This window comes from Salvelinus sp. IW2-2015, linkage group LG11 (assembly GCF_002910315.2).
Source record: "Salvelinus sp. IW2-2015 linkage group LG11, ASM291031v2, whole genome shotgun sequence".
Lineage (NCBI taxonomy): Eukaryota > Metazoa > Chordata > Actinopteri > Salmoniformes > Salmonidae > Salvelinus > Salvelinus sp. IW2-2015.
The window spans coordinates 3,571,551-3,586,454 of record NC_036851.1 but is presented as its reverse complement, the minus strand read 5'-3'; the positions used below and the strand labels follow the sequence as shown (position 1 = coordinate 3,586,454).

Here is a 14,904-nt window from a genome sequence, read left to right as displayed (position 1 = left end):
CTGTTGCCAGAGAATTGAATTATTCATTTCTCTACCATACGTTGTTTTAGAGAATTTGGCAGTATGTCTAACCGGCCTCACAGCTGCAGGCTTCGTTTAAGCACGCCAGCCCAGGACCTCCACATACGGCTTTTTCACCCATTGAGCATGTTTGAGATGCTCTGGATCGACATGTACACAGCGCGTTCCAGTTCCCGCCAATATCCAGCAATTTCGCAAAACCATTGAAGACGAATGGGACAACATTCCACAGGCCACAATCAACAGCCTGATCAACTCTATGCAAAGGAGATGCGGCATGATGCAAATGGTGGTCACACCAGATACTGACTGGTTTTCTGATCCACACCCATACTTTTTTTTAAGGTACAGTATCTGTGACCAAGATATGCATATCTGTGTTCCCAGTCATGTGAAATCCTTAGATTAGGTCTAATCAATGTATTTCAATTGAATGATTTCCTTATATGAACTGTAACTCAGTAACATCTTTGAAATTGTTGCGTTTATATTTGTGTTCAGTGTAAATAAAATCCCAACTCAAACCAATCCTAAATAACACCCCTGACTTTTTAGCTTCAGCCATAGTGGAATATCAACAAAACCTAACAGAAATTGTTTGTAAATACTCTGGAGCAAACTGAAGTTCACGGTAAACACACATACACACACACACACACACACACGCACACTATCTCTAAGCTGCCAATGTGTGTGTCCTTCCCTAACAGCAGGTTGACATTTATTGTCATGAGTTTTGTCCTGGAGGCAGAACAGTGATTTTCCCTTAGATAGGCCAGCTGCAAAGTCAAAATTGGCTATATATATTTTTTTGTAATGAAAACAAAAATTGGCGTTTTCGTCTTAATTTAAGGTCAGCGTTAGGCATTAGGGTTAGCAGTATGCCTAATGTTAGGGTTAAGGTTAGGGTTAGTTTAAAAATCTTCAGATATTAGGACTTTGTGGCTGTGCCAGCTAGTGACCACTTTGCAGAGCTGCTGCCCAGAACAAGATTTATGACGAAAAACACGAACCTGCTCCCTAAAATGGAAGGGCTGGCGAGAGGGGCCTTGAACACTGACACTGCATCAGCCTGGAATTACCATTAGTCTGGCAGCACTTGGCTAGCGAGTGTCCTCTCCAGCATACAGAGTGACTGCTGTCTCCTGTTACATTGCAGGTGTTAGGGTGCTGCAGGATGATGTATGCAAAGGAGTGGGGAGCCCTTGGTAATGTATGCAGAGAAGCTACATTTTTCCACTAGATTTCTTTCCTTGGCAAAGGGGCAATGGGCTGCATTCATCACTACTATTTCCCATTGAAATGAATAATGTTGGTTGTCTGTTCTTCTGCTTATTTGGGAGAGTGGTGCTGAAATGCAGATCACTGACTGGCATGATATATCAATTCATAAAAATAAAATAAATATCTACACAGAATATCCTGATTTACAGCAGGGCCTACTGCACATTATATATTAGAGTTGTGTGACTAATGCACATTACCAACAACAAAAGAGAGGTTTCCATGCGTTTGTCCAAGAATTAAGTTTGATTTAAAAAATAAATCAGTCTACCACCAAATCCATATGGAGATATGCATCGGAAATAAATAAAATGGACACCAATCCATAAAGTGTGATCATCAATTTCTACGATAAATAACCACAAACGTAAGTAATAAACTGCCTTAATTTATTTTTAAGAAGAATGGGTATTCCAAGGGTCTCGGATTTAAAACCATCTTTGTCCTTGACTGTTTAGTAAAGTTCCCTTGCGCGCATGATCCTCTGGTGTAGGTGAGCGTAATATAATGATGTGCCCAGAGCGCCACCTTACGGGTGAACAACTCAGCAGGCAGACCGTCTCGAGCTCATGAACACCGAAGTTGGTGGATAAATGAAGATAATTCACTCTGGTCATTGATATTTTTTTAAATTATCAGTTCCGGTCAACTTAACTGTGTGTGTGTCCCATAGACACCCAAGGCAATAGCAGCAGGTTCTGGTCTACTTAATTCATTGACTTTCATTTAACCAGGGGAAAAAAACAAGAAAATAACAGCCAGTGGGGTGTCTCGCTTTCTCATCCGTCTCTGATGAATACTTTTTGTAGACTTGCTCATACACGAGATAAGAAATTCAATCGCACTGAAAAAGTATGATAAAAATTGTGAAACAAATAAAATAAATCATTAGAAATTCGGCCTTTCAGTCTACGGATTTCAACCACGTTCATAAATGTCATGATTATTCCTTTTCTTTTCTTATTTAGATTCGTTTTTCTGTTTATTAACAGTGGATTTSAAGAAGGCCTACATTTATTTAATAGTTTTGTTCATTAGGCCTACTATCAGATATTCAACAAGACTACAGTTTGAGAGCAAGAAAAAGCTAACGTGACTGAGACAGCAGTCTATTCCGTGGTATCAAGTTATTTTAACATTTCCTCTAACTACCGTCATGTTAAACTGTTTYAATATAGGTTACAGCACAAATATATTTTCCACGAAAACTTTTGCCACAATGTAGCAATGGGTCTGTCTCACTTATTTCCAATCAAAACCTAATTCCGAATCGCGAGTATGAATATGGGAGGTAGATTATATCCGTACATAGCCTAGGTTAGGTTATAGGAATTAGCCTAGTGTATAGTGAAATGTTGTTTAAAAAAAAATAAAAGCAGAGTTTATTCGAGTTGGTCCACGTATAGCCTATTCAACGTTATGCGTAGTTTACTTATTATCACGTTATAAACTACTCCGAAATTACCGCTGCTTTGTGTAATGGTTATGTGGTGAATAGCTTAGCCTATCTGTGTCATAACGATTCTGCATTACAGATACAGGTCAATATTCTCGACTTTGTCAATGTCATGTTTTATAGCCCAGAATACTTGTGAAAAAAAGCTTGACCAAAGCTCCCCAAATTGCGCTTTGAGTAACAAGTGCTCGAACGGCGTGCATTTTGATACCGTGTGTGTGTGTTGCGAGCGTACGTGCGTGCGTGTGGGTTCAAGTATGTAGCCTACAATATTCGAAAATAAAAGTTGGAGACGCAGCATTAACTCCTACGCATGCACCTGCCCACGGTCCCTGCGTATCGCCATCTCCAAAGCACAGGCTCTACTGAGATGAAAGTAGCCTATAGGCTTCTAAGCACTTCCGAGAAACAAGAATACACTTACCTGGAAAGAACTGTCCACATATTAAGTCCAGCAGTTGAAAAAGAAGCGAAGCAATGATGTAGTTCCCTTTGTCCATTTTGTCAGTGACTATTTTACATGCGCGCCTCCCGTCCGTTTACTCGCTGACTGTATACACTGACAGTATCCTCGCATTGGTATTGCAGTGAGGGAGTAGACCTACTGAAAGGCAGTAGACAGCAATCCCGGCTTGATTGTTTGACTTCAATCAGTAACTGATGGCAAGCGGAGTTGAGAACAGATAGAGAAGAGCGAGGAGAGTGGCAGAGCATTCCGATGTTCCCCGGTTCCCTATAGCCTACCTGCCGCTCCGACACGACGTTTGAACCTCTATCTCTGCGTTGGAGTCTTATATTCCGCTGTGCTGGGGCAGAAGAAAGACGTGACAGTGTGCGAGGTATTCTTTCTCCAGTGCTGACACTCACTTCTGATGCCGAAAGTGCGGCTGCTTCCTAAAAAAGAGCAGCCTGTCGTGCGCACAATGAAAGCTTCCCGCGCTTTGATAACCTTTTAGCTATGTCAAAAGTGAGATTTTATTGGCACCCTTGATAAAGATAAGCAAAAAAATTGTATAAAATAAATAATACAAATACATATTGTATGCTAATATTTTTGGGGAAAATTATATTATTTTATACTAATACAATAGATAAAAAATAACGAGATTTTGTTTAACAAGTAATTAAAAAAAWAAAAWAAAAAATAGGGGTCAAAATTATTAGCACCTCTGTTTTCAAAACCTCACTTTGCACGGATAACAGCACTGAGCCTTTTACAAAAAATGTTATGAGATCTTAAACCATTCATAAATGATCTTTCCAGATCCTTGATGTCCTTAATCTGCGTTTATGGACTGCCCTCTTCAATTCAAACCACAGGTTACTTTTTATTTTTTTTACTGAACCTTTATTTAACTAGGCAAGTCAGTTAAGAACAAATTCTAATTTACAATGACGGCTTACCGAGGAACAGTGGACTAACTGCCTTGTTCAGGGGCAGAGGGAAATATTTTACCTTGTCAGCTCAGGGATTCGATCCAGCAACCTTTCGGTTACTGGCCCAACGCTCTAACACTTGGCTACCTGCCACCCCGTTTTCAATGGGGTTCAAGTCCGGAGACTGAGATGGCTACTGCAAAATATTGATTTTGTGTTCAATGTACAATTTCTTTGTGATGTCAAATTCAATGCCTCATTATTGCACAAATATGCCTATTTATTGCTCCCTGGCTCACTCTCTCTGTGAGCTGTTGCTTATACTAGGCTATTTACTGACTTCAACCCTCAATTTCACTTATGCTTTTTCAAGATTCGTGATTGCAAAGACTTTGACAAGATATTGCAGAATAAAGGGGAGTCGTGAGAAGACATCGACATCTGTAGACAATTGGCTCCATAAACAGTCAATTGTGGATTTCAAAATACTTATTGAAGGATAGCTTAATCATTCAGTTCTTTAGTCAAGACACAAAAGTATAGGCTAATCCTGTGTGTTGATTGAGTTATAATGAATATGATTTTAGGGAGATATCGATCATCGAACTGTCTGGATTACTGTAGAATTGTGTGCTTCAAGTATTACTTCATGCTTTTGAGGGATAACACTCTCCACTTGGGCTGTGGACTTGACCTGACATTTTGACCCGAGATAATAATCTAATTATGAATCAGTCTATTAATACAGTAAATATAGGCTAAAAGACCATTGGTTATAGGGCTCCGTTGTTGGCCCATTTCAAGGAGGTTGACGTCATAAAGGTATCCTGTGTCTGAGAATCATTGGATGTTGCCCCCTAGAGTTCAAGTCAGACTGTTCAAACCCATCACTGTGCAAGAAATCATTTACTTATTTGAATGCAAATGAGACAACGGGTATTCCGTTCAGCACAGGTTGCATCGAGTCTGTCTCAAACACCTTGACCGAAATATATGAACCAGGCACTGATGCCATCTACCATATAGTGAGCACAGCAGCACGTCACCTTCAATCACACTCCTATTTCAGATGTTCAGAAAATGTTCCGTTCATTTCGGAATAGGAATAAGAACCCCTACACCACCTGCATAAAAAAAAATCCTCTACTGTCTCTAAAAATCCTCTACTGTCAAAATGTGAAACCTTATTCCTTCAGGACCACGTAGCTTGTTCTAATGATCTCACACCAACTACTGTAATATCAGACATTTCTCAAGGTTTTCAGTAGCTAATGAGAGGCTATAGTTTGCATTCAGTATTTTAGATACTTTGAACAACCCCATTGATATGTATCTATATGTCCAGAAGCTATAAGCTCCAGAACGGTCAACTGAGCGAATCCCAGGAGCTCAGCCAGAGAGCTATGCTGAGATAACCCGCATGCCTGCAAAACCTGCAGCATCTGAACATATCAGATAAGATCTCTTGAACATCATCTGCAGTCGAGTGATGCATTTGTTTTATTTGATTCATTTTATTGTTACTTACTCATGTCTATTCCAGATAGAATAACAGATACTGAAGACCAGTGGCGGTCAGTGCCGTTTATGATGAGGGAGTTTTTTTGTTTTTTTTCATGAGCATGGTCTTATTTCTCTTGAGCATGTCAGTTGGATGACTGGCATTCATATTCCCTTCACCCAATTCAATGTAACGTCGATAGGTTTAGGCTATTTCATGATTCATGATCAAATGTTCCCTATACCCGTCATGAGGTTGCTACAACCTAGCCTACGAATGAAAGTTTACAACGTAGGTGCACACAGTTCGAGAGAACATTTTTAGATGACAGACAATGACACATGGACAGACAGTGACACATTCAATACCGCTTTGCACACTCTTGCCTGCATCTAGCTCATCTAGGATGTCATCATTTGTCCAACAGTTGCAAACGAGAGTTTCTATGAGACAAATTCAGGTATTTTTATCCCTGTTTCATTTATTTCTGTTTAAGAAACGTTTTTCAACGGAATTGGTGGAATGAATACACCCTTGATCACGCATAAACYCACTTCAGCTTCATAGCAGCCACGTTGTATTCATTCTCAACTCTATGCACTCTTCTCCTCTCACCTTTTGCCTTCGTTTGTGGACTTCAATGAACAACACATCAGCTGTATGTGACCAGGCGAAAAAACCTCTCCAAGCCAAACCATGTTATATCTGCTACACACAGCCTACATCGTTGTCCCCATATTAGCTAAAGTAACGTCCTAGTCAACATAGCTCATAGAACTAATGTGTTAGTTAACCCGCTACAATCATGTAGTGTACAGTGTATAGTCAGTAAGCAGTTACACCGGTGGGCCCTGGTGGCAATAAATTAATAGTGTTAGATTGCCTTAGCCTGCAAGCTAACATAAACAGCTTTCCTCTCTGTCTGTCTCTTATACACATCTAGATGTGTATAAGAGACAGGCATAAACACACTTCAGCTTCATAGCAGCCACGTTGTATTCATTCTCAACTCTATGCACTCTTCTCCTCTCACCTTTTGCCTTCGTTTGTGGACTTCAATGAACAACACATCAGCTGTATGTCCTCCCCTTCCTCCTCCCCTTGAAAAAACTAGTTTTAATGACTCCAACATAAGTGTATGTAAACTTCCGACTTCAACTGTACATGTAAACATTCGTAGCCTGCTACCCTAACTAGACATGCTCAGAGCATGGGTAGAAACTCATAAGCCTCACATATTAACAATTTCAGAGACATGTTTGAATAGCAAACTCTCAGACACTGAGTTAAAAATACACGGTTACATATCATATAGAATTGAAAGGTGTAGTTAAGGTAGGGGAGTGGCCACCTATTTCCTTGATAAATTATTGACTATGAAGATTTCCCCTGAGATTGTCCCTTTAGACTTTGAAGATTTATTTGTTAAAATAACTACAGCAGAACACGTCATTGATGATTGGCAACATTTACACGACACCCAATGCCCCAGTAGAACTCTTTAAACAATATTATCACCACTGTTAATTCAATGCATTGGTAAAATGAATGGATTTTTTTAGGTGACTTTAATAATAATTGGCTAGATAAATCCTCTTCTAAGGATAGAAAAACGATAGAAAATATTTATTTTACTCAATTAGTTAAAGAACCAACGAGAGTCAACCCACAAACTCATAATGGGACTTTGCTGTATTGGCCCTTGGTGACACGTCCTGAGAGGATTATAAATTCAGGTGTTCTTCCAGTGATCATCCATCATCTACCGTGTTTGGAAAATTAAGATTAGATTAATCAGTTTGGGTGGTGATTTAGGTAAGAACGTAAATATGTGAATATATCATCTTTCATTGATGACTTGATATCCATAAACTGGCAAAGATTCTGACTAATCTCAACAGCCCAAAATGCATGGGATTACTTTCTCACTGAATTCACAAAGGTATGTGATAAACATGCACCTTGGAGAACAGTGAAAGTTAAGAGCCGTCACCTGCCCTGGGTTTGCTCTTACTTAATACATCTGTTCAGAGAAAGAGCCTGGGCTAAGTACTGTAGAACCAAAGATCCAGCTGATTGGGAATCCTATAGAAAATTAAGAAATGCCAGTCAAACTAAAACTGGAAACGGAAAAACCTCCTATATGGAAAGTCTTACAAAGAATTTAAAAAAATCCACAGCAGTTCTGGAAATACACAAATGACCTTTAAAATAAGTCAAATAATTAACCTATTCAGCAAACAATCCTAAATGACCCTAATTCAAGAGCAAGCAGATATAGCTGATATTTTGAGTCAGCATGTCTCATTTGTTACCTCATCTGTAATATCAAATAAACATTTCACCCATACGGTACATAGAACTAGGAGATCAACACCCCAAATCAGACATTTAACTTTAAAAAGATGAAACCAACTGACACACTGCCTCTCAACAAAATAAATAAAAACAAAGGAGCTGGCCTTGATGGACTAGAATCTGCAATGTATGAAGTGGTCTGTTAATGTTATAATGTATTCTCTAGCACCCTCGAACTCAACTCTGGACCTTAAACAGTTCCACTGCTTTTTTTCATTGTTCCTCTCTAATCAGGGACTGATTTAGACCTTGGACAATCAGGTGGGTGCAATTAATTATCAGGTAGAAAACCAGCAGGCTCCGGACCTTGTAGGATAAGAGTTGAATACCCCTGCTTTAGCAGATCTAGTCAACATGTCTTTAATGACTGGTGAAATACCTTTAGTATGGAAATGTTCCAGAGTAAAGGTGGACACTCCTTAGACCCAAATAACTATAGACCTAGATCAGTTATCTGTTCAATAGCAACAAAAAAAAAGAGAGAAATGGACATTTAATTTTACCCTTTCAATCTGGCTTTAGACCCAACCCTTCTACCACTACAGCATTAGTGAAGCTTACTAATGATATACGTTCTTCATCTGACAAAGGCATACTAACTGGTGCCATCTTTAGTGATTTACCAAAAGCATTTGCTTTAGTTGACCATTCTATCTCACTATGAAAACTTTAAAACATTGCTTTCACTAACAGATCACTAAACTGTTTCCATGATTATCTTAGCAATAGAAAACAGTGTGTTTTCATAGGACACAAACCACATATTCTTGGACTCAATAGAGTTGTATCCCCAAAGGCTCAGTATTGCCCCCCCCCTCCCTTCTATTCTCTGTTTTCATAAATGAATTGCCTCTAATTTGTCAGAATACACGTTCACTTATACGCTGACGATACAGTGTTTCCAGATACAAGCAACTCCCCAAGATGATTTTAAAACTATACAAAAATGGTTTTTAGCAAATAATTTGGATTAAACTCAAACAAAGTCCTATATCATGATGTTTGGTACACGGTAAAGAATAAACTCCACAGCTGGCAATTTCAAAATTCATGCAAGTTATGGAACATTGCTTGAAAGTCTTGATTGTTTGAAGTCACTGTAGTAGACAATCTTCAGACCAGCAGTTCATGGGTAGTTGACGTGACACCCATTTTTTTTGTCCATGATGGGAAACACAAATATAACTTAAATTGGCTGAAATTGTGATATAATACTAAAAGCTTTGTTTTTTTTAAACTTGGATCATGACTAAATACATGCAATGTATAACTTGTTTTCTTACTGTTACGGCTGTCCTCGCTGACAGAAGGTGTGGACCAAAACGCAGAGTGGTTAGTGTTCATTCTTTTAATGAAAGTCAACAAAACACTTCAAAATACAAACGTGACAAAACCGAAACCGTCCTGTGTGGCAACAAACCTCCACAGGAACAAACACCCACAAAACACAAGTGAAACCCTGGCTGCCTAAGTATGATTCTCAATCAGGGACAACGATTGACAGCTGTCTCTGATTGAGAATCATACCAGGCCGAACACAAAATCCCAACATAGAAAATCAACCATAGACAACCCACCCAACTCACGCCCTGACCAACTAAAATAAATACAAAACAAAGGAAAACAGGTCAGGAACGTGACACTTACCATGTTGAACCAAACTGTTCAATGGTGACTGCCCCATGTAAGGTTGGGGAACTTTGAGAGAAAAAYAATGCATTAATGAAAAAATGAATACAATTCCCTTCACCTAATCTTTTAGTCACAACACAGAAGTTTATTTCCAGAAACAATAGTTACCAATTCTATTCATGATATATCCAAATAGTTCTTATTGATAAAATGTTGTCCCTGAAAGCAATGTCCACTTGATGTTACACAATTCTGGGATTAAACAATGAGGAATGAGGAAGTACAGAATACATGGCTGGAGCACATGGCCTGAACAGATTGTACTCTTTATCTGAAATATTTATCAAAATATTGCACTTTTCTGCCATTACCAGAAAAGGGGTGCGTTTCTTAGTCCTTTGGTGAGATGCCTTTTGAATGTATATATGAAAATAATAACTTTTTGGACAATTAAACTATAAAAAGCAATGAAAAGATGTTGTGGTGAAATCATATGGAAAGCTTACTGTTAACAATAAGGCCCAAAATGGGCCATACAGCCTGAGGTTTTCAATGGTGTGACAGCTTTTTTTGTGAAGTGTCACACCAGAGGAAATAGCTGTAACTCTGGGAGACATAACCCATTAATAAACTTCTATAATTACCTTTTTAGAAGTATTTTTCATCAAATAACACATATTTGCTTTAGAACTATTTGTATACTGTTGCAATTTTGATATTTTTAAGTGATTGAGTGCAATACTTTAAATTCTCCCACGCCTCACTCCCTGCAGATGACCATTCCTCCGGCAACCCCTGGGCCTGTCTCTTCCACGTGGTGAGGTACTGGTTCTTTTACCTGGCCCTAGTGATAGTGCAGGCAGATACTGGGGACTGGCTGTGGTGCTCCAACTCCTGGTTCTCATTCCCTGCATTAGACCATCTACCCCCTTGGTCCCGCTCTGTCTGTCCTACCAGTTTCATTCCTTCTGACTGATTAGCAAACGTGATCCACCCTGGGAGGGCCCTCATCAGCCCAAAGATTAAGCCATGCAAGTGTTAGTACAGTACACAGGGCCGGTACAGTGAAACTGTGAATGGCTCATTAAATCAGTTATGTTTCCTTTGATCACTCCAATGTTACTTGGATAACTGTGGCAATTTTAGAGCTAAAATATGCCAACAAGTGCTGACCTTCGGGGACATGTGCATTCATCTTACCCAAAACCAATACGGGGTGCTCTTGAGTTCCCCGGCCGCTTTTGGTGACCCTTTGTGGCATTGGTGTCTCATTGGAATGTCTGCCCTATTAACTTTCAATGGTAATTTCTGTACCTACCATGGTGACCATGGATAATAGAGAATCATGAATCGATTCCGGAAAGGGAGCCTGAGAAACGGCTACTATACTGAACAAAAATATAAACGCAATATGCAACAATAAAGATTTGACTGAGTTACAGTTCATATAAGGAAATCAGTCAATTTAAATACATTCATTAGGCCCTAATCTATGGATTTCAGATGCTTGGGAATACAGATATACATCTTTAGGTTACGGATACCAAAAAAAAAGGTAGGGATGGGGATCAGAAAACCAGCCAGTATCTGGTATAACCACCGTTTGCCTCATGTAGCGCGACACATCTCCTTCGCATAGATTTGATCAGGTTGTTAATTGTGGCCTGTGGAATGTTGTTCCACTCCTCTTCAATGGCTTTGCGAAGTTGCTGGATATTGACGGGAACTGGAACACGCTGTTGTACACGTCGATCCAGAGCATCCCAAACATGCTCAATATGTATCATGTCTGGTGAGTATGCAGGCCATGGAAGAACTGGGACATTTTCAGCTTCCAGGAATTGTGTACAGATCCTTGTGACATGGGGCTGTGCATTATCATGCTGAAACATGAGGTGATTTCGGTGGATGAATGGCACGACAGCCGGCATCAGGATCTCGTCACAGTATCTCTGTCCCTTTAAATTGACACTAATTAATTGCCACCATGGGGCACTCTGTTCACAACGTTGACYTCAACAAACGAATTCGGTGAGGTAGTGATGAAAAATAACAATACAGGACTCTTTCGAGTCCCTGAAATTGGAACGAGTACTCTTCAAATCCTTTATTGAGGATCCATTACTGATCTTCAGAACTGATGTTTAAAAGTATAGGTTTAGTTTTTTAGATCCCCATTAAACACTCTTCCTTGGGGTCCACATAAAATGTACAAATACGTGACAAAGTACGGAGCAGTAATAGACTGGAACTCAAATAAGAGTTATATATAGGAAAGACACCAAGAGACAACAAAAATACTATTTACACACTATTCATATATACATATATTTATATTATTATAATATACAGAACAGTTAAATTACATACAGCATGTGGACACCTGCTTGTCGAACATCTCATTCCAAAATCATGGGCATTAATATGGAGTTGGTCCCCCTTTGCTGCAATAACAGCCTCCACGCTTCTGGGAAGGATTTCCATTGGATGATGGAACATTGCTGCGGGGACTTGCTTCCATTCAGCCACAAACTGATGTTGGGCAATTAGGCCTGGCTCGCAGTCGGCGTTCCAATTTATCCCAAAGGTGTTCAGTGGGGTTTAGGTCAGGGCTCTGTGCAGGCCAGTCAAGTTCTTCAACACCGAGCTCGACAAACCATTTCTGTACAGACCTCGCTTTGTGCACGAGGCATTGTGATGCTGAAACCTAGTATTGTCTAGAATGTCATTGTATGCTGTAGGGTTAAGATTTCCCTTCACTGGAACTAAGGGGACTAGCCCGGACCATGAAAAACAGCCCCAGACCATTATTCCTCCTCCAAACTTGTCCTGGCATCCACCAAACCCAGATCCGTCTGTCGGACTGCCAGATGGTGAAGCGTGATTCATCACTACAGAGAAAGTGTTTTCACTGCTCCAGAGTCCAATGGCTGCGAACTTTACACCAATCCAGCAGACGCTTGGCATTGCGCATGGTGATCTTAGACATGTGTGCGGCTGCACGGCCATGGACACGCATTTCATGAAGCTGTTCTTGTGCTGACATTTCTTCCAGAGGCAGTTTGGAACTTGGTAGTGAGTGTTYCAACCGAGGACAGACAATTTTTTTTCTTGCTTCAGCACTCGGCGGTCCCATTCTGTGAGTCTRTGTGGTCTACCACTTCGCAGCTGAGCCATTGTTGCTCCTAGACGTTTCCACTTCGCAATAACAGCACTTACAGCTGATCAGGGCAGCTCTTAACAGTGCAGAAATTTGACGAACTGACTTGTTGGAAGGTTGCGTCCTATGACGGTGCCATGATGAAAGTCACTCAGCTCTTCAGTATGGCCCATTCTACTGCCAATGTTTGTCTATGGAGATTGCATGGCTGTGTGCTCAATTTTATACACCTGTCAGCAATGGGTGTGGCTTAAATAGCCGAATCCACTAATTTGACGTAGACACTGGGAGTCGAGAAGCAAGTGGTAAGTTCAATACGACAAATAACATGGTGCGATACAACGTAGGAGTAGTGTGTTGACATAAACCTAAACAATACTGCCTGGGGAAGGAACCTAAGGGAGTGCCAGATAAAGGGGAGGTAATAAGGGCGGTAATGGAGTCCAGGTGTGCTTAATGATGAAGCGCAGGTGTGTATAATGATGAAAGCCTGGTGCGCGTAATGWTGGTTCCCAGGACCGGTGGTTAGTAAACCGGCTATGTCGAACGCCAGAGAGGAGTGGGAGTAGACGTGACAGGTGTCCACATACTTTTGGACACTGAATCAATGTAATGGTATCAAATACATCAAACATGTTTTCCATGTGTTCAATACCATTCCATTCACTCCATTTCAGCCATTATTATTATGAGCTGTCCTCCCCTCAGCAGCATCCTCTGCTCTTTACACAACTGAGCAACGCATTAAATCTGTTTTTGGTTTGGGTACCGTAAAGAAACCCATAGTGTCGTGTCTGGTGGTGTATGTATGTCTGTTTGAAGTGTATGCAAATAGATTATAGACGTGGTTAGGTATTTTCATCACAAATATTTCTTAAAAAGACTCGAGGAGAAGTAGTACATTTCTCTTCAACCCTCAACCATGAAAGACTATCATGCATGTTGTTGATGCTAGGCAAAGAAGCATTTTTCAGTCGTCAGAAACGTCTGAAAGTGTAATTAATTATGTTTTAACAGTAAAACTTTACTGCCTGTTGTGTATTGTCCTTCGATGTGACATAATGGCAATAAATGAAAGGAAAAATGGTGTCTCGGACAAAATGTAAAATAATTGTTAAGCATGAGGCTGGTAACATTATAATAATACACATGTAAGATAATTGCTTTTTATCCAGGTTTAGTAAAATTACTGTGAATCTTATCCAAAATGTAATAGTGAGATACTTGGTTATCATCATTATACAATGAAATGCCAGAATATGCTTACTTATTTAAWGACAGAAGTAACTAAATAAATAATTAAACCTTTGCATTAACATGAATTGTAATGTCACACCAGAGGACAAATTCAAGGCACTAATACATGAAATGGTTCATTCAATCTTAAGCTTTGGCCTGAATGGATCTGAATGTACTAACAGCAGCAGTCAAGCGCCCTAGCTAACTTGCTAGCTAATTCCAGACATCTAAGTGAGAGAGAACAGATCACTGAACATTACTCGRCCTAGCAGAGTTGGTTAGGCTGTTATGTTATCCYGAGCGTTGGTGACTGCAACTGTGCTGTCAGATTGTCCGTTCATAAATTCAGAGTGTTTCGGATCCGAACGTTCTGACCTCAAAATGGCAGTCAAGCTCCCAAGCTAACTGGCTAACATTGGCTACTTCCAGACACATTAGCTACTTCCAGACACATAAAGAGAGAACACCCCACTCTGACCATTTTACTTGCCAAAGCAGAGCTGGTTAGACTGTTTTCATGTTATCCAGAGCATTGGTGACTGTAACTATGCTGCTGGCAACAATTAAATGTAGCTTTTTGCAGACGAAATCAGAGTAAATGGCCGGACTGAATTTACGAACYCAACCAAAATGGTTACTTGCATAGTGGAGTCTTTTGTTAAGACATGTAGCTAGCTAGCTAGGTAAACAATGAACCATAATCACAACTCATGACATTACTATCCTGCATGAATCTGCAGGTAGCAAACCAACCAGGATCAACGTTAGCTAGCTAGCATTAGGGTATAGTTAGCTAAGCAAAATACTCTGAGATATGAATAATAAAATCATACACACAACATTAGCTAGCAAGACAGCCAGCTAACATTAACTAGC

General features: G+C 39.9%; 1 protein-coding gene across 1 annotated transcript in view; it reads right to left on the bottom strand.

The window, feature by feature from the left end:
• LOC111969673 (receptor-type tyrosine-protein phosphatase T-like) overlaps nt 1–3,616 on the bottom strand; it is a 398,678-nt gene extending 395,062 nt beyond the window's left edge. The window contains exon 1 of the mRNA XM_070445814.1: nt 3,186–3,616. Coding sequence (XP_070301915.1) covers nt 3,186–3,261 — 76 coding nt within the window. The 5' untranslated portion in view covers nt 3,262–3,616. The remainder of the gene's footprint in view (nt 1–3,185) is intronic.
• Between the last annotated feature and the right edge of the window lie 11,288 nt (nt 3,617–14,904).